Source organism: Typopeltis vanoorti, chromosome 13 (assembly GCF_054136105.1).
Source record: "Typopeltis vanoorti isolate ZY-2024b chromosome 13, IOZ_Tvanoo_1.0, whole genome shotgun sequence".
In the NCBI taxonomy this organism is placed as follows: domain Eukaryota; kingdom Metazoa; phylum Arthropoda; class Arachnida; order Uropygi; family Thelyphonidae; genus Typopeltis; species Typopeltis vanoorti.
The window spans coordinates 24,183,778-24,203,430 of NC_143561.1; the positions used below are offsets into that span (position 1 = coordinate 24,183,778).

General features: G+C 35.2%; 1 protein-coding gene across 3 annotated transcripts in view; it reads left to right on the forward strand.

The window, feature by feature from the left end:
• The window catches only part of LOC150099993 (ATP-dependent translocase ABCB1-like), a 370,123-nt gene that overhangs the window by 194,442 nt on the left and 156,028 nt on the right, over nt 1–19,653 (forward strand). For all 3 annotated transcript variants that reach the window (XM_090402525.1, XM_090402527.1, XM_090402526.1), the window contains exon 11: nt 15,228–15,353. In XM_090402525.1, the coding sequence (XP_090258651.1) occupies nt 15,228–15,353 (126 nt within the window). The remainder of the gene's footprint in view (nt 1–15,227; nt 15,354–19,653) is intronic.

Consider the following 19,653-nt stretch of genomic DNA (forward strand, 5'->3'; position numbering starts at 1 on the left):
GGAGATAAAAAAAAATGCTATTAAAGAATTGAAAAATGGGAAAGCAGTAGGACATGATGCTATCCCAGCAGAGATTCTGAAATCTGACACCACAACAATCACAGATATGCTCTACTCACTATTCCAAGATATCTTGCAAAAAAGAGACATTCATTAGGGATTGGAATACAGGAAAAATATCAAAGAAAGGAGATTTAGGAAATTGTAATAATTGGAGGGCATAAATCAGATGTGTCATTAGCAAAATTTTCTGCAAAATTATTCTTTCAAGAATCTTTAATATTTTGGATAAGGGCATGAAAAGAGAGTAGTCTGGTTTTAGGCCAAATGGATCATGTGTTAACCACAATAACACATTAAGAATAATAATTGAATAGTGGGGTGAATTTAACTCTCCTTTATATTTGCTGTTTGTGGACTATGAAAAAGCCTTAGATTCTATTGCCAGACATTGTGTGGAATGCACTTCAAAACAAAGGAATGCCACAGAAGACATGTCACAGCCCTTTCAAACTGTATCTGAGTGCGATAGGGGATGTCTTCTATCTCCCTTATTATTTACACGGGTGCTAGATCATGTTGTTCTAGAATAGACAGCAGTGAAACATACCAAAGAAATATCATGGAAAATAAAACTTTGGGTGATCTAGACTATGCAGATGATGTATGTCTAATTTCTCACAGACATGCAGATATCCAAAATAAACTAACCACATTACAAGAAAAATCATTGAAAGCTGGTTTGAAAATAAATACTTACAAAATGTATGAAATGAGAATCAATGTGGACAACAAGGCAGCAAGTACAATTGAAAATGGGAAAAATCTTAACTATTTCACATTTTACGTGTCTCGACAGTGTTTTATCTGCATATGAAGGAGAAACTAGAAATGTTGATATAAGGATTCAAAAGACCAAAAGTGCATATGCTAAACTTAGTGGAGTATTGTAATGAAAAATATTCACACTGAATATTCTTTAAAAAGGCAAAGTATGCACTTTTTGCCTTTTTAAATCTATCACATGCATTAAAAATATTTAATGCATGTGATGGATTGTATTAAATCAGTTCTTTTATATGAATGCAAAACATTTTTAATTTCAAAGGAAATATAAAAAAAGGCTGCACACATTCATAAACTGATGTCTGCAGAACATACTTCAAATTTGGTGGCCACAAATTATTAATGAAGATCCCTAGAAAAGAGCAAATCAGCAAAAAGTCGACCTTGAAATCAGAAAATGAAAATTTAAAGAAGGATCATGAAGAAGTCTGTCATGCAGCTCTGGAATAGAATCCACAAGGAAAGAGAAAGCCTGACTGTCATAAAAATACATAGAGGAGATCAATTTTAATGGAATATGAGAAGAAGAGTTTTTTCTGAACTAAGACCAATAGCAAGGATAAGGAACCAATGGAAAGCATTTACAGACTATTGGTGTTCCTGATGGAATATGGGAAAGAGAAGAAGAAATAACTGTGAACTATGAATAATGTTCTGAAAGGACAAGAAGATTTGCCATCTGTTTTCATAAAAATCTAGCATGATTTTTAGTGATTTAGGCTAGAATCCTAAGAAATCTTAAATGGAATTTCAGATGACATTTCACACATTTAAGCATTTATGAGGTGAATTTTTGAAACATCTTCACTGCCTGAAGGTATGTTCTCTGAGCTATGAAACCTCAAACAGCAAAAAGCAGGTTAATCAGTAAATTATAAAATTATGGTTCAAGGTTGAACTACAGTGCAGGAAAGTTTTCCATCCTACCCATCTGTGAGGAAAGTAAGTATGATATCAAGACTCCTTTGTCTTCATGTATGCATCTTATCCAGTGAAATGCTGAAAATATGTATATTTATATTTTATATTTATATATATAAAATAACTTATATATATAAAAGAACTCCCTGGTGGACACAGGAAGTTAAAGAGGCAGTGAAGGAAAAGAAGAAAGCATATCAAAAGTTCCTGGCAAATAAGTCAGCTTTTACTCTTACAGAATACAGAGACAAATGTAAGAAAGCTAAACAGTGTGTAAAACTAGCTAAGCAAAAGTCATGGGAGGACTTTGGCAAGAATATAGAAAATAAATATCAAGAAGGTGGCAAAATATTCTGGAGGTTGTTGAAGAAGCTTAGGAATGGAGGAAAGAGTGCTGTAAAAGGAATTAGAGATGATAAAGGTGAAATGAAAACAGGAGAAAAAGATATCCTTGAAGTATGGAGTAATTACTTTGAAAAACTGCTAAATGAAACAAGCAGTGATGACAGCACAGTGATAAAAAACACTGACCAGGCATGCAGTCAGGAATACATATCCATACTTGAAGTAGAAAAAGCCATCAAAGGCTTGAAATGTGGAAAGGCAGCAGGAGTAGATGATATTCGACCAGAAATGCTGAAGTATGGTGGTATAAGAGTCTTACAGTGGCTGCACTGCATAGTTCAGAAAGTTTGGACAGATGGACGAATTCCCGATGATTGGAGTAGAGCTCTCATAGTACCCATATATAAAAAGGGAAATAAAACTGAATGTGAGAATTACAGAGGTATTTCCCTACTGAGTGTTCCTGGCAAGATCTATGCAAGTATACTTGAGAAACGGTTGAGAAGAATTGTGGAAGAAAAGCTTGGTGAAGAACAAGCTGGATTCAGGCCAAATAGAGGCTGTCAGGATCAGATCTTCACTTTACGACAAATAGTCGAGAAAGCATGGGAATATAACAAAGATCTGTATTTAAGTTTTGTCGATTTGGAAAAGGCATATGACAAGGTGCCAAGAGAGAAGCTATTCAATATGCTGCAGTTATATGGTGTCAATGGGGCATTATATCAAGCAATACTTAGTCTTTATTTGAGTTGTGAGTCAGCAGTTAGAATTGAAGGAAGTACAGGAAGATGGTTTAATGTTAAATCTGGTGTGAGACAAGGATGTACATTATCCCCTCGGTTATTCATTATCTATATGGATCACATTATGAAGGAATGTGGTATTAAACCTGATATCAAAATTGGAGATGTTAATGTCAGCTCTTTGCTTTATGCGGATGATGTTATACTTCTAAATAAATCCGCTACAAGTCTGCAAGATTCTCTGACTAAATTGAATAGCTGTTGTAATAGATATGGTATGAAGGTCAGCAATAAAAAGACAAAGACAATGAAAATAGGCAGAATCATTGAAAATGTCAACTGTGTTGTGAATGGTGAACCTGTGGAACAAGTAAAACATTTCGGCTACTTAGGCACAATTTTTACTGAAGATGGTAAACTAAATATAGAAATAGACAACAGAATCAGCAAAGCTGGTATCGTGGGAAGTCAATTGAATAAATTCATATGGAATAAGAAAGAAATTAGTTGGAACACTAAATTAGCTGTATACAAGACTGTGTTCAAACCAATTTTAACTTATGGGTCTGAGAGCTGGGTCAGAAGTAAAACACTTGACCAAAGACTAGAGACCGCAGATATGAGAGTCCTGAGAAAGATTAGAGGCGTGAACAGATGGCATCAATGGCAATATCATATTAAAAATGAGGATATTAGGAAAGAACTTGACATTGTCAGCATCCAGGAATGCGTTAGCAGAGCTAATCTGAGATGGTATGGTCACTTAAATAGAATGGGAGAGGAAAGATTAGCAAAACAAGTGTTCTCTGCCAGGTTGGCAGGAAAACGACCCAGAGGAAGACCAAGGTATAGGTGGATTGATACGGTACAAAGTGCCTTAGACGATAGAAATATAAGATCTGATAATGTTGGAGTCTTGACAAGTAACAGACTGATTTGGAGGAAAATTGTAGATAGGAAGTTAGTAATGATGTAATTTTTTCATGCAGTACTGTCACATCCTGTACACCCCTTGAGGGTACATGGCAGGAATTTGATGATGATGATGATGATATATATAAAATTTATATTTATATTTATATGTATATATATAATTATAGATATATATTTTTTTACAAAATGTATGAAATGAGAAAACTGAAAAAAAACTGACAAATCTGAAAACAAACCACAACTCAACATCACTGGAGTTAAAGATCGGTACTATCAACGTAAGAAGCCTGAATGGCAAAGAAATGGAGCTAGCTGAGGAATTCGATAAGTACCAGATCTACATAATAGGGGTGACTGAAACTAAAAAGACCAAAACTGGTCTTTTTTGTTTCAGTCACTTTTTTGTTTCAGAAAGATCATTCTGAGCAATAAATACAAAATGTTATATTCAGGCAATGACAATCAAGGAAAAGAAGGAGTAGCCATAGTATTCAACACAAAATACGAGGCTAATCTTCTTGAATGGCAGTCACTCTCAAGTAGAGTAATGTGGGTAAATATGAGAATGGGGAACTGGACAATAAGACTTATTTGTGCCTATGGTCCCACAGAAGGTTCTACTAAAGTAGAAGTCGAGGAGTTTTTTGAGGCTTTAGAAAAAGCAACTGACACAATAAAAAATGAAAAGTTAGTCCTTGTTGGGGATCTAAATAGCAGAGTAGGAAATGATTGTGAGACATACAAAAGTATTTTGGGAAAATTTGGAGAAAAGAGCAAAGTTAATAATAATAATGGCAAATATCTGTTTTATTTCTGCTCAGGACATAGACTGGTTATTACTAACACCATGTTCCAACATAAAAATGTGCACAAATTCACATGGAGAGAAGAGGCTAGGAATAAGAAAAGTGTCATTGACTATGTTATTGTTGATAGTGATGTTTTCTCCCTTGTGCAGGACACCAGAGTGTACAGAGGATTTGAAATTGGAAGTGATCACTATTTAGCCTTGAGCAGGATAAAATTGAATTTAATATTGAAAAGAATAACATGTAAGAAAGTTTTAAAGCGAATAAAAGTTGAGCAGCTCTCAGATGTGAACTGTAGACTAAAATACACAAAGATTATTGAAGAAAAAATGAAAGAGTTTGAGAACAGGAATCAAACCTTGGAGATTCAGTGGCAAACTCTGAAGAAAACATTGATTGATTCTGCCAGAGCGGCATGTGGTGAGGTTGTTTGTAAGGATAAAAAAAATCAGAACTCCCTGGTGGACACAGGAAGTTAAAGAGGCAGTGAAGGAAAAGAAGAAAGCATATCAAAAGTTCCTGTCAAATAAGTCAGCTTGTGCTCTTATAGAATATAGAGACAAATGCAAGAATGCTAAACACTGTGTAAAACTAGCTAAACAAAAGTAATGGGAGGACTTTGGCAAGAATATAGAAAATGAATATCAAGAAGGTGGCAAAATATTCTGGAGGTTGTTGAAGAAGCTTAAGAATGGAGGAAAGAGTGTAAAAGGAATTACAGATGATAAAGGTGACATGAAAACAGGAGAAAAAGATATCCTTGAGGTATGGAGTAATTACTTTGAAAAACTGCTAAATGAAACAAGCAGTGATGACAGCACAGTGATAAAAAACACTGACCAGGCATGCAGTCAGGAATACATATCCATACTTGAAGTAGAAAAAGCCATCAAAGGCTTGAAATGTGGAAAGGCAGCAGGAGTAGATGATATTCGACCAGAAATGCTGAAGTATGGTGGTATAAGAGTCTTACGGTGGCTGCACTGCATAGTTCAGAAAGCCAGGACAGAGGGACGAATTCCCGATGATTGGAGTAGAGCTCTCATAGTACCCATATATAAAAAGGAAAATAAAACTGCATGTGAGAATTACAGAGGTATTTCCCTATTGAGCGTTTCTGGCAAGATCTAAACAAGTATACTTGAGAAACGGTTGAGTAGAATTGTGGAAGAAAAGCTTGGTGAAGAACAGGCTGGATTCAGGCCAAATAGAGGCTGTCAGGATCAGATCTTCACTTTACGACAAATAGTCGAGAAAGCATGGGAATATAACAAAGATATGTATTTAAGTTTTGTCGATTTGGAAAAGGCATATGACAAGGTGAAGAGAGAAGCTATTCAATACGCTGCAGTTATATGGTGTCAATGGGACAATATATCAAGCAATACTTAGTCTTTATTTGAGTTGTAAGTCAGCAGTTAAAAGTGAAGGAAGTACAGGAAGATGGTTTAATATTAAATCTGGTGTGAGACAAGGATGTACATTATCCTCTCTGTTATTCATTATCTATATGGATCACATTATGGAGGAAAGAGGTATTAAACATGATATCAGAATTGGAGATGTTAATGTCAGCTCTTTGCTTTATGTGGATGATGTTATACTTCTAAATAAATCCGCTACAAGTCTGCAAGATTCTCTGACTAAATTGAATAGCTGTTGTAATAGATATGGTATGAAGGTCAGCAATAAAAAGACAAAGACAATGAAAATAGGCAGAATCATTGAAAATGTCAACTGTGTTGTGAATGGAGAATCTATGGAACAAGTAAAACATTTCTGTTATTTAGGCACGATTTTTACTGAAGATGGTAAATTAAATATAGAAATAGACAACAGAATCAGCAAAGCTGGTATGGTGGGAAGTCAATTGAATAAATTCATATGGAATAAGAGAGAAATTAGTCGTAACACTAAATTAGCTGTATACAAGACAGTGTTCAAACCAGTTTTAACTTATTGATCTGAGAGCTGGCTCAGAAGTAAAGCACTTGACCAAAGACTAGAGACCACAGATATGAGAGTCCTGAGAAAGGTTATAGGTGTGAACAGATGGCATCAATGGCATTATCATATTAAAAACGAGGATATTAGGAAAGAACTTGACATTGTCAGCATCCAGGAATGTGTTAGCAGAGCTAATCTCAGGTGGTATGGTCACTTAAACAGAATGGGTGAGGAAAGATTAGCAAAACAAGTGTTCTCTGCCAGGTTGGCAGCGAAACGACTCAGAGGAAGACCAAGATATAGGTGGATTGATACGGTACAAAGTGCTTTAGACGATTGAAATATAAGATCTGATAATGTTGGAGTCTTGACAAGTAACAGACTGATTTGGAGGAAAATTGTAGATAGGAAATTATTAATGATGTAATTTGTAGTACTATCATATCCTGTACACCCCTTGAGGGTACACGGCAGGAATTTGATGATGATGAGGATGATATTTTTTTTTTTTATTTCCCCGTCATGTTGTACCATCATTTTATATCTAAACAAAAATCATGGAAAGACTTTGGTAAGAACATGGAAAATAAATATCAAGAAGGTGGCAAGATATTCTGGAGGTTGAGGAAGAGGCTTAGGAATGGAGGAAAGAGTGCTGTAAAAGGAATTAGTGAGGATAAAGGTGATATGAAAACTGGAGAAAAGGATATCCTTGAAGTATGGAGTAATTATTATTATTATTCAAGCCTTCATGGAGTCAAGAGACTCATCGTGAGAGGACCTTCCTATGAAACACAAAGTCTATCATACCACTCATTAAACTCATTGATCGTTTTTGCTCTCACCAGTCTATCAGGCAATGAATTCCACGGTCAACCACCCTCCACGCAAAGAAACCACTTCTCACTCTCTTGCTCACCGCTTCCTTTTTGTAACTTCCAGGGAATGGTCCCTTGTCATCGCTCCTTCCTGCTGTTCCACCAAGTGAAAGAACTCCCCAGTGTCAATTACTTCGAAAAATTGTTAAATGAAACAAGCAGTGATAGCACAGTGGTAAAAACTACTCAGACATGCGATCAGGAATATATATATCCCTGATCCATACTTGAAGTAGAAAAAGCCATCAAAAACCTGAAATGTGTAAAGGCAGCAGAAGTAGATGATATTCGACCAGAATGCTCAGGTATGGAGGTATAAAAGTCCTAATAAATCCACTACAACTCTGCAAGATTCCCTGACTAAATTGAATAACTGTTGTAATAGATATGGTATGAAGGTCAGCAATAAGAAGACAATGAAAATAGGCAGAAGCATTGAAAATATCAACTGCATTGTGAATGGAGAACCTATAGAACAAGTAAAACACTTCAGCTACTTAGGCATGATTTTTAGTGGAGATGGTAAATTAAATATGGAAATAGACAGCAGAATCGACAAAGCTGATATGGTGGGAAGTCAACTGAATAAATTTATATGGAATGAGAGAGAAATTAGTTAAAACACGAAATTATGACAGTATTGAAACCAATTTTCATTTAGAGAGCTGGGTCAGAAGTAAAACACTTGACCAAAGACTAGAGATTGCAAATATGAGAGTCCTTAGAAAGATTAGGGGCATAAACGGATGGCATCAATGGCAACATTATATTAAAAACGAGGATATTACGAAAGAACTTGACATTGTCAGAATCCAGGAATGTGTTAGCAGAGCTAATCTCAGGTGGTATGGTCACTTAAACAGAATCTGAGAGGAAAGATTAGCAAAAACAAGTGTTCTCTGCCAGGTTGGCAGGAAAAAGACCCAGAGGAAGACCAAGATATAGGTAGATTGATATGGTAAAAACTGCCTTTGAAGATAGAAATATATGATCTGATAATGCTGTAGTCTTGACAGGTAACAGACTGATTTGGAGGAAAATAGGTAGGAAGTTAGTAATGATATGAATTTTTTGTGTAGTATGACATGTACTCTCAAGGTATACAGGATATGATACTATATACCTTGAGAGTACATGGCATCAATTTGATGATGATATATAAGGTTTTTGCACTGTATTAATTCTAGTAATTCTTGTACTTGTGTTGGTCTTAATATTACTCTGTATCTATTATCCATGTTATTTCCCATTTTTTGGTATTGGTTGATAATTATCAGGTTAAAATGGGTTTTTGACTTTTTAAGTTTTTATTGTGTTTCAGACTGTGTTATTGAAATATTGTGATATTGTATATCACTATTTCAAAATAACATGCAACTTTTTTTTTTTAATATATTCTTCTTTGTGCCTGAAAACTCATTTAACGCTGTGTAACCTAGTAACAGCTGGTCTGGTATGTTTTTTGCATTGTCAGAGGATGCTAGGTGGCATTTCACTAGAAGGTTTTTGTGTAAAGAAGGCTCCTGTTACAGATAAATTTTTTTAGTAATTAATTGTAAATAAGTGTGCTTATGAGTAAGAGTTGCTGTAAAAGTTTTGTGCTTGCTGTGTTTCTAGTGTTTGGGATTGTTTGTTTAAGCTTGTTTACAAAATCTTGAACTTAGAGCAGAGTATAGTTACCGGTGAAGGAAAGATGGCAGCAGCTTTGTTTTTTCACTAATTTAGTTTTGATTTCAGTCGTTTTTGTGAAATGTGAAGTGTGCTATATGTGTTTGTTCAATTATGTAGATATATTATAGATATTTAAGTTGGATGGAAGATGGGTGTGTGCAGAGTGTGATATGAATGTGAACTTGATGAGTGGTAACGTATTGGTAATTAAAAGTTTTAGTAACAGGAATACCATGAAGAGGATGAGTGCTCGTCTGATAGCAAAGATGGACAGTGTAAAAGATCAGCAAAAAATTGGTAAAAAAAAGTTTTGAAAAAGCAAACAAGTGATCTAATGATCTTAACAGTCATAAGAATGACAAAAGCGATACAAATGCAGTGGAAGTTGAAAAACAGAGTACAATTAAAGGTTAGGTGGCAAGTGGTGTTGACAGCAAACAAGCATGTATGGCTGGCAATAAAATTGAGAGAGAGAGTGTGAATGAGAGCTAAAATGTGACACAAGATTTGAAAGCTGATTTGCTTAAGATGAGGCAAGAGATGAAACGTGTGTGTGTGTGGAGTGAAATTAAGAGAATTCGAGATATGTATGGAAGAACAAAAATGATGAAAAAATTCAATCGGTATGAAAGAGGTAACGAAAAACTCTTGAGTGGTGTTACATGGGGATTCAATTATCAGAGGAGTAGTAAATGAGAAGATGCACAAGGTTTGTTTTTCTGGAGGGGAAAATGTACAGTGATTGACGCATTAGATATGAGGAGTAAGCAAGCAAAAGAATTGGTTCTAGTAATAGGGAAATGATTTGACAAAGAACAAGTAACATGTAAGATTGGATACCAGGGGTTTGTTGAGAAGGATAACAGATAATAGTGTGATAGGAAAGGTAGTTAGTGTGTTGCTAGGTATGATTGTGATGAAATGAGTCAGAGAGCAAAGATTATGAATGATATGTTAGCGGAAATATGTGAGGAGAAAGGAGTGCAGTTTGTTAATGTGTGGAATGAGTTTGAAGGACAAATTGAACTGTATAAGAGTAATGAACTGCATTTGAAAAGTCTTGGTGTGAGTCATTTGGAGAAACATCTGCTGGAAGGTAGAGAAATAAGTGCAGAGAGCGAATCTGATGAAGTAAGAAGTGATGTGAAAGAGCAGAGGTGTAAGACAGGAAGTGGTGGTTTTAAATGAAGAAGTGGGTTGCATGAGTATAGAGAATGTGAGAACAAGTGTGCAGTACAAATTGGGAAATGAGGAAGCTCAGGGTGGACAGGGGAACACAGTGTGAGAAAGGTTGATGCTCCAAGAGAATGTGTGTGTGTAGACAAAAAGGGAAGGGGATGACTTGGGATCAAGGGAAAACAGTTGGATTTGAAGAAGGTTCTAAATGAATAAGGGGTAAAAGAAATGACTCAAGTTAAGTATGGAGAAATCACATCTAATAAGTGGTATCAGTGAAACTTGTTATAGATAAAGGAATCAGCTACTGTGTTTGTATACAAATGCTTGAAGTGTAAGAAACAAGGCAAATGAAATGGTTGCATTAAATGAGTCTGTTCACCCAAGAATTGTTGGAATAAGTGAGACCTGGTTGGATGAGGATGACGGGAATAGGGGTGGAAGGGTATGTTTTGTTAAGATAGCAAGGATAAAAAGGGAAGGGGTAGTGCTATTGATGAGAGAGAAAGAGTTATGTCCATACAGGGTAGCGAGGACAAAAGGGAAATAGTGTCAGCAGTTTTGAGGCAGTTCGGTGTAAGATAGAGGTGAATAGAATTGAAATACTCAGTTTGATATTGTTATAGACCTGGTAATGTTGATGGTAGTGACCATGAAATGTATAATAAGCCAAGCGAATAAGGAAAAGGTGATCATTATGAGCAATTTTAATTATGGCAATATAAACTGGGATGATGAGATAGCAACTGGAAGTAAAGAAAATGAGTTTCTTGAGTTTTTGAGGGAAAACTACCTCAGGCAGTATGTAACAGGGGGCACATGAGGATTTGAGGGTCTTGGATTTGATTATCTCATCAGCAGATGTTATTATAAATGAGATGCCAAATCATCCTCCAGTTCGTGAGGGTGACCATGAAGTGATTACCTGGGTGGTTGCCAGCAGTGTGAAAGACCTCTGTGAGGAAAGGATATATGTATGTGGAACTACAAGGCAGGTGTTGATGAGAAGCTCAGGAGACAGCTTGCAGATGTAGCATGGAATGAGGAGTTGGCTGGAAAGGAGATTAGTGCTGCTTGAGTGATATTCAAGAACTGTCTAGTAGAAGCAACGACTAAATGTATTCCAAGGGTCAGAAGGTTAAATAAGATAGGTGTGAAATGGATGAATGAAGAGATTAAGCATGCAATACAGAGGAAAAAGGAGGCAACATAAGAGCAGTGGTAATAATCAATTCCTGGAGGATTACAAAGAATAGGCAAGGAAGGTCACTTGGTTGATAAGCATATCAAATGTTCAGTATGAGTAGCAGTTAACTAATGAAGCCAAAAATAATCCCAGGGAGTTTTGTTATGTAGCCAGCAAAAAAAAAGATTATGGGTGGATGACATTGATTGGAGAAAATGGTATAATAATAACTGCTTCAGAGGATATAGTTGAGATATTTAATGAGCAGTTCATAAAGGTCTTTCATTCTTATGAATGTGACATTATGGAGAGTTTGAGAGCAGTTGATGATGGGGAGGTGAGACTGACTATAAGTGAGCAAGAGGTATGGGAATTGAGCAAATTTGATGTCAGTAAGGCTGTGAGACTTGATAATATATCACCATGTATTTTGAAGGAATGTGCATCTCCCTTGGCAACAAATATGCCTTGCCATTTGTTTAATATGAGTCTTGCACAGGGTGAAAATTCCAAAGGAGTGGAAGGAAAGCAAGATTGTGCCATTTTGTAACGGAGGTGACAGAACTTAAGCATCAAATTATAGGCCTATTTGTGTGTCAGTTAGTTGTTGTTAAAGTGTTGGAGAAGCTGGTAAGAACCAGGATCCAGAATGGGTTGACAACAATGGTATTATCTTTGATGGACAGCATGGATTTGCTAAAGAAGGGCCATGTTTTAGTAATCTACTTACTTATTACAATAAGGTGACAGCTTCATTGGACAAAGGAGATGGATACACAGTAGTATATTTAGATTTTGCAAAGACTTTTGATAGATTACTGCATGATCAGTTGATAGTCATACTAGAGCGGATAAGGTTAACCAGTTCATTGGATCAGAGATTGGCTCTCTGAAAGTATCACAAGTTGTGTATGGGGAACAATATTTTGGAAGAGGAAAGTCACTAGTGGTGTGCTTCGGGTTTGTTTTAGGGCCATTGCTGTTTAACCTATATGTTAATGATATTGGGGAAGATTTGGATGGGGATATTCAGTTGTTTGCAGATGATGCAAAGTTGGGATGAACTATGTGGAGTAGAGATGTTGTGGCCTTGACTTGAATAGATTGAATGAATGGAGACCAGAGTGGGTATGCCAGTTCAATGTTGCAAAATGTAAGGTTTTAAAATTTGGGAAACAAAGATAGGATGTAGAATTTATGACTGGTGGGGATATATTGTTTGGAGTAAATAAGAGATCTTGGGATGATTGTGGATATGGTGGATAAGAATCTAAAATTTAGAGAACACATTGCCAAAATTGTGAGGATAACACAACGAATTCTGGCAACGATGTGGAGGACACTAACTTGTAGAAGTAAGGTGATTCTTGTTCCATTTTTTAAGGCCTTAATTAGACCACACATGGACTACCGTGTACAGATTTGGTCACTTGGTTTTCAAAAGGATGAAGAGATGTTGGAAAAGGGTCAGAGGCGACTGACTAAGCATGTATTGCTTAGTCAGTCGCCTGATCTCGGGAATGTTGAATATGATGAAAAGTTGAGAAGATGCAGTTTACAGTCTAGTTGAGAGGAGATGCTATGATAGAGACTTATAAGTTGGTAAGGGGTTGTTATACAATCATGTTGAAGAAGTTTTCATAAAATGGAAAGCTGTATAAAGAGGGTGTAAACAAGGGAGTGAAAAACAGGTTTTTTTCCATGCAGAGCTGTGAATGATTGGAATACATTGCCTGAGAATGTGGTATTTGCATAGAATTTGAATGTGTTTAAGGCACAGTATGGTGAGCTGTGTCGATGACAAAGGGACCTCCTAGATGAGTCTGACTTCATGGGATCTTAGAATAATAATAAAAATTATAATAATAAATCATAGTAATAATATGATACCATCTAAACTTTCATAGAAAAAGTTATAATACATACTTGTGGTTTCTAGTCTTGCAATAAACTACTATATATATATATTTTTTTTTTCCTGTGAAGCTTATATTTGTTGAATTCCATCTGTCTCATTTTGCTATTTGCAGTACTGAACATTTTGTTTATGAATTCAAGACAAAGTTAGAAAGTGAATTATTTTTTACAGTGACATAATTTTCATAGATAATACTTAAACCTTCAACACATACAGTATTTGTAATGTATTTGCAAACTAGTTAAATTGCATTAAAGTTTCTCTCCCCCCCCCCCATTTTTTGTTGAATATGATGTAAGAATCGAGCCTCCATAGCACAGTCAGTATAGACTGTACTATGGAGTGCCCTTTGGTTGGAAAGACCTATGTTCGATTCCTGTCAGCGACGTGAGGAACCTTTATCTGGTCTCTTTCGACTAAAGGTGAGTTAGCCAGTTCATACGGAGGTAGAGGGTTTTTTTTCTCCCGGAAACTCGTGTTTTTCATCCCTCAAAACAGGCAAACCGGCTAGTTGAAGACTATGCCTCTAAGCATTTACAGAAATGCTTAGAGGCATAGGGGTAACCGCTTTATCCTCGTATTACGGTTAGGAAATCCAAGGATACTTGGATGGTTTGGGTGCTTTCAATGCTACTGATGAATGAATGATATAAGAATCAGCTAGTATGAGAGCAGCACCTTACTTATTGCAAGTCTGAAGTAGCATGAAAAAAAAAGAACCATGTTTGGGTTTTGGTTTTCTACAGTAAATCTTATCCCATTCATGGTATTAATGTACTATAGGTATGCAACCATTTGTGGTTGGGATTCATGTAAAAAAATACAAGTATAATTGTTTTAATTTTGTTAGGATATTGTATAGTTTCACTGATCTGGTGTTCCTTTGTCTGAAAATTAATGCAGTTGATTCAGGAATTATATTTTTTATTTTCAGAAATTATTTTTCTGAACATTTATTATAAATAAATATTTTTTTACAAGTAACAGAGTCCCAATTCTAATCTTTGAAATCTGAGAATCAATAAATAAGACAGAAAAAACTGCCAAATTGATAACATTTTACTGCTGTAGACAGATAAAGGAGGATCTCAAAGAATTTTAAGACAGAAATTTATTAATGTTACACACAATCTGTATGCTACAGTTAAGAAATAAGTGCAAAGGAAAATTGTTCATGAGAACAAAAATAGAGGTGACATGGAAAAACAGAAAATAATGAAAAGAAGGCAAGTTAGCATGGTTTAAAATGAATTGTAAATATGTGGTTGGTATGTATGTTCTGCTAGGTTTAAGAGAAAGTAGCTGAATTTGTGGGTCCAGTTGAATGAACAGTTACAAATAGCTGATTTAGATGAACGATAACTAGTAGCTTTGAATAAATTTTGGATTGAAGATATTTATGCAATGGTATCTAACTGAAACTGAATATCTGTTTATGTTACTGTCCATTAATTATTATTTGTCTCAGTTTCAACATTGTAACTATTCAGTTGGCACTTGTATATGGAACTTGTAAGTAATCTTTTAGCCTAAGTTTTTGTATCAGTTTGCTGTTTTTCAGGAAAATAAACCATCTTCCAGAGGAAGAGGACCATACCACATCTAATTGGATAATTTTAACTTAAGAAAATCCTATCACAGGTGACATCCTGATTCTGCGTTCTATTTTATAGATAAGCGACACATGAAGTGCAACTGTTGCAAATGCCCCCCCCCACCACGCAAATAGCAGAATATTATATAAATAGTTTATTACATTAATTAAAATAAGCATTTTGTTTGATGTTTTGTGATTTAATTAATATTTCTTGCAGTTATTGTATTTTGATATTATGTACTTTAATTTTTTAGATTTTACAAGGTTTAACATTACAAGTTAATCCAGGAGAAACTGTAGCACTTGTTGGTCCTAGTGGATGTGGAAAGAGTACTGTAATTCAGTTAATTCAGAGGTTTTATGATCCACATCAAGGACAGGTATGTGTATATTGCATTTTTTGAGTAGCATAATTTCTAATATTTTTCAGCTTATTTATCACATTTATATATCTTTCGTATGAAGTAGCATATTTTGAAAGGTCTCATAAATACTTGGTTTTTGACAGTGATAAAATGCTAGCCCGGGTTTTGATTTCTTTAGCTGTTGTTTTGTTAAGTGAAGCATATTTAAAATTACAAAACTGTTATTGATATTAATTAATGTTATTTTGACTTTCATTTTTATGAAATGAAGCATGCAAAATGGAAATAGAAATACTATATCCATGGATAGTGATATTTCAGAAGTTCAAATAGTCATATTAGAGTGAAATTGTTGAAAATTATTTGATAACTGTATTTTTTAAGAAAAAGTATTATGTATGCCAAATATTAATTATAATAACTTCAATATTTCTGATATTTTGGCAAAGTCAAATTATATCATCATCAGCAAACACAGTGCAATATGACATGTACATTCAGGCACTAACAATGGGTAAATGAGGCTGAAGCATTGCAACCAAGTCCTAAATGGTGCCCTTAGTATGCTAAAATGGGTGGTCTTGACTGTTGTGCTGAAATTCTGAGGATGAGTGCTTCCCAAATTTGGGATAGTTTCATGCATCTAAGTTTGTTGAAGTTTCTTAAGGCCTGAGGCAGATTATAGGAATTCCAGCATATCCTGTGGTGGGTGTACAAAAGCATGGTCAGCAAGTCCTGAGCGGCCATAATGATTGAACCAGATGTCCATGTGTTTGGCAATTCTAATGTTAGCTATCTTGCCTGTTTGGCCATAGTTGGATAGTTTGCAACTGCAAGGATCTCAGTAAACATTTGGAAGGTCTGGAGGCTATGGTTCCTAATGGCACATACAACTACATTAGTGCATTTCTAAATTCTGATTGCCTCAGAAATATTGTTAAATGGATAGAATTATTGATGTCATATGACACAACAGCAGCTCAGGGATGATCAAAAAAAATTTAGGTTAAAATCAATATAATGAAATATTTTGAAAAAATAATTACTTATTTTCCCAACTTTCCAAATTTTAATACCCACTATTAACAGTCATATTTTGCATATTCTATCACTGGAAAAGAAATAAGATAATTACAGTTGTTTGCTGTTTATCTATTTTAGTTTGCTACATCAAGATTAACTGGCTACTTCGTAGTGTGATGAGCACTCTCTGAAGATAAAGTGATGTATCATATCCTATCTTTTCATTGGTCATATTCCATTACAGAAATAATAAAAGTAATCAGTAATTATGTCATGTACAAAAGAAGACTACTTGTTTTGTCAGCTAAAAATTCCCACTCATCACAGATGAGCAGACAAGTACATTTCTCAAGTCCTTTATATATATGCATGGGGGAGGTAAAAAAAAAAGGAACTACAAAAGAAAGAAAAAATTGTGGCTGGAATTCAAAGAAAAAGCTGACGAATATTAGTTAAAAAAAGGCACATAGGCAGTATAAAATACTGTCCAGAAGGGTAACCAGTATGGTAAGAAAGGCAAAATCAGAATATGAGAGGAAATTAGTAGTGCAGACCAAAGAGTTCTTTCAGTATGTGGCAAGTAAAAGGAAGAATGATTATGGAAGAATAATTTTGTTTAATGCTGATGGTAGGGAGGTCATTGAAGCAGATGAAATAATTGATCAAATAATGATGATCAGCCTGTTTTTCTACCCACTACAGGGTGAAGGCCTCTCTCATTGCAGAAGGGTTGTGTCAGGGCCGGTTTTAGACTGTTAGACACCTGCGTACTAGGGATAATTGGCTGCCCCTTGAGGGTAAGGCTACATTAATGTTTTTTTTTGAACATGTAGAGCAGTGAATAGAACACATGCAAGAATGGTGATAGCCATGTTGATGGAAAAAATTTGTACAGAACATCACCATTCTTGTGCATATGTTCTATTCACTGCTGTACATGTTCGAAAAAAAAAAAAAACTAGTGTAGCCTTACCCTAACAATGCAGATTGTGAATAAATTTACAGCATAATCCAGAATATTACTATTAGTACTTTTTTATGACAGTATAATGTAGCCTAATTGACAAAGGAAAATTCATAAAATATTTTATGAAGTGATTGATGTTGTTCAGTTATCTTCATCTAACTTTACATATTTCAGTATGGAACCTCGTAATTTTTCCTTTTCCTTATCACTTTCATTCCTTCTTTTGCAATAAAAAGCACCAGACAGACGTTTAGTTTTCCTATCCGACATATCTAAACATTAATAATAATGGTAATAATAATAATAAGCACAAATTATTTTTTCTCTTTTTGAATGAATAAATAAATGTTGTAATGACCCAAACTGACTTAAGCCTTTCTGTACAGATTCCGAAAAAACTCCGATCTGTCCGTCCGTCTGTCTGTCAGGTCTATCTGAAAGTCGGTGGTATATTTTATAACAGGTACTAGAAAAAAAACAAAAAATTGTAATTCCATTTTTTTCCCAATTATGTATTTTTAGTAGCAAAAAACTAGGCCAAAACTATGGTTCGCTTGAATGAACATTCCTTGTTGGGTGTTGAGTTTTTAAAGAGATAGAGGATGAAACCAAAGAAGATATTTTGAAGTTAGCACTGCTATAAGTTTTAACAATGTATGCAGTACAGTAATGAGGGTATGAAGTGCCAAGTTAGACACTTGCCAATGTGGCAAGTGTCTAACTTGCCCCCCCCCCCCCCCCCGCCCTAACCCAATGCAAATGTCTAACTTGCACCCCCCAACCCTTAAAAACTTTAAATGTAACAAGTTAAATTTTACTAAACGCAATATGTTAAATACTTACTATTAATCTCATCAAAATGAGTTGCAGAATTTCTGTGTATAAAGTGGCATATTGCCGGAATTTAAAAATACACTATAAAATAGTGGACTTTATATCTGTTTATTTATTTTTATTTTTTAGATTTTTTTATGTTTTGTGCCCCAAACCTAGTTGCGCCTCTTTCGCCATGCCCTCGTTATGACACTGATGTTACATTCCTATTTCATTGCCAATATTTTAAAATTAACTATAGGCTATATCGAATTTTTTCCATCTGCTGCCCTAGAGATTTGGCTGCCTGCATGTACGTACTGTGGCCCCTGCACACTCATTAGAACTGGCCCTGGGTTGTGTCTACTTCTTCCATGGTGACCCAGTCCATCTTGCGAGAGTGTATTTATACTTGGATGAATGAATGTATAAAGGTGGAAGACAATCATAAACATCTATGCCTAAGCAGGATTTAAACCCATAGTCTCTTGGCTGGAGAGCAGATTCATTAACCACTTGGCCAACTAGGCCAGCTATCAAATAATAGTTGATGAAATAGTTACCAAGCGATCACTTTGCAAGGATGTGTCATCCACATGGAGATATTGCAGTAATAAGAGAGGCAAGCGCTTATATGGAAATAGAGGTAAATGAACTGGAGGATATTACAGAACCTTGATGTGAATAATGGTATACCATTTTAAGTATTATGACAAGGTGCTAGGGAATTGGCAGTGCCTTTTGACTATATTGTTTAATTTAAATCTTAGTTCTGGATTGGTCTCAAGGAGGTGGAAAGGGAGAAAAAGAGTTCCATTGCATAAATGAGGCACCAAGATTGAGGTAGTAATCTATTGATCAGCATCTCAGGAATGGTGATCAAGGTACTGAAGTTGGTTTAAGAGAAAAATCCAGGAATGGGATAATATAAGGGGAATGGAAAGTAATTAATTATTTTTAATAGTTCATTTTTAGCCGATTGTATTTTTTTAAATAACACATAAATTATTAAATTTGATTTTTATTTAAATATTAGAATTACTTTTTTATTTAAAAAGTCTTTTTTTGTCATGTTGTACCATCATTTTTTTATTTTGGGAAGTTAACTGAATAAATTCATATGGAATAAGAGAGAAATTAGTCGGAACACTAAATTAGATGTATACAAGACAGTGTTCAAACCAGTTTTAACTTATGGATCTGAGAGCTGGGTCAGAAGTAAAACACTTGACTAAAGACTAGAGACCGCAGATATGAGAGTCCTGAGAAAGATTAGAGGCATGAACAGATGGCATCAATGGCAATATCATATTAAAAGCGAGGATATTAGGAAAGAACTTGATATTGTCAGCATCCAGGAATGCATTAGCAGAGCTAATCTCAAGTGGTATGGTCACTTAAACAGAATGGGCGAGGAAAGATTAGCAAAACAAGTTTTCTCTTCCAGGTTGGCAGGAAAACGACCCAGAGGAAGACCAAGATATAGGTGGATTGATACAGTACAAAGTGCCA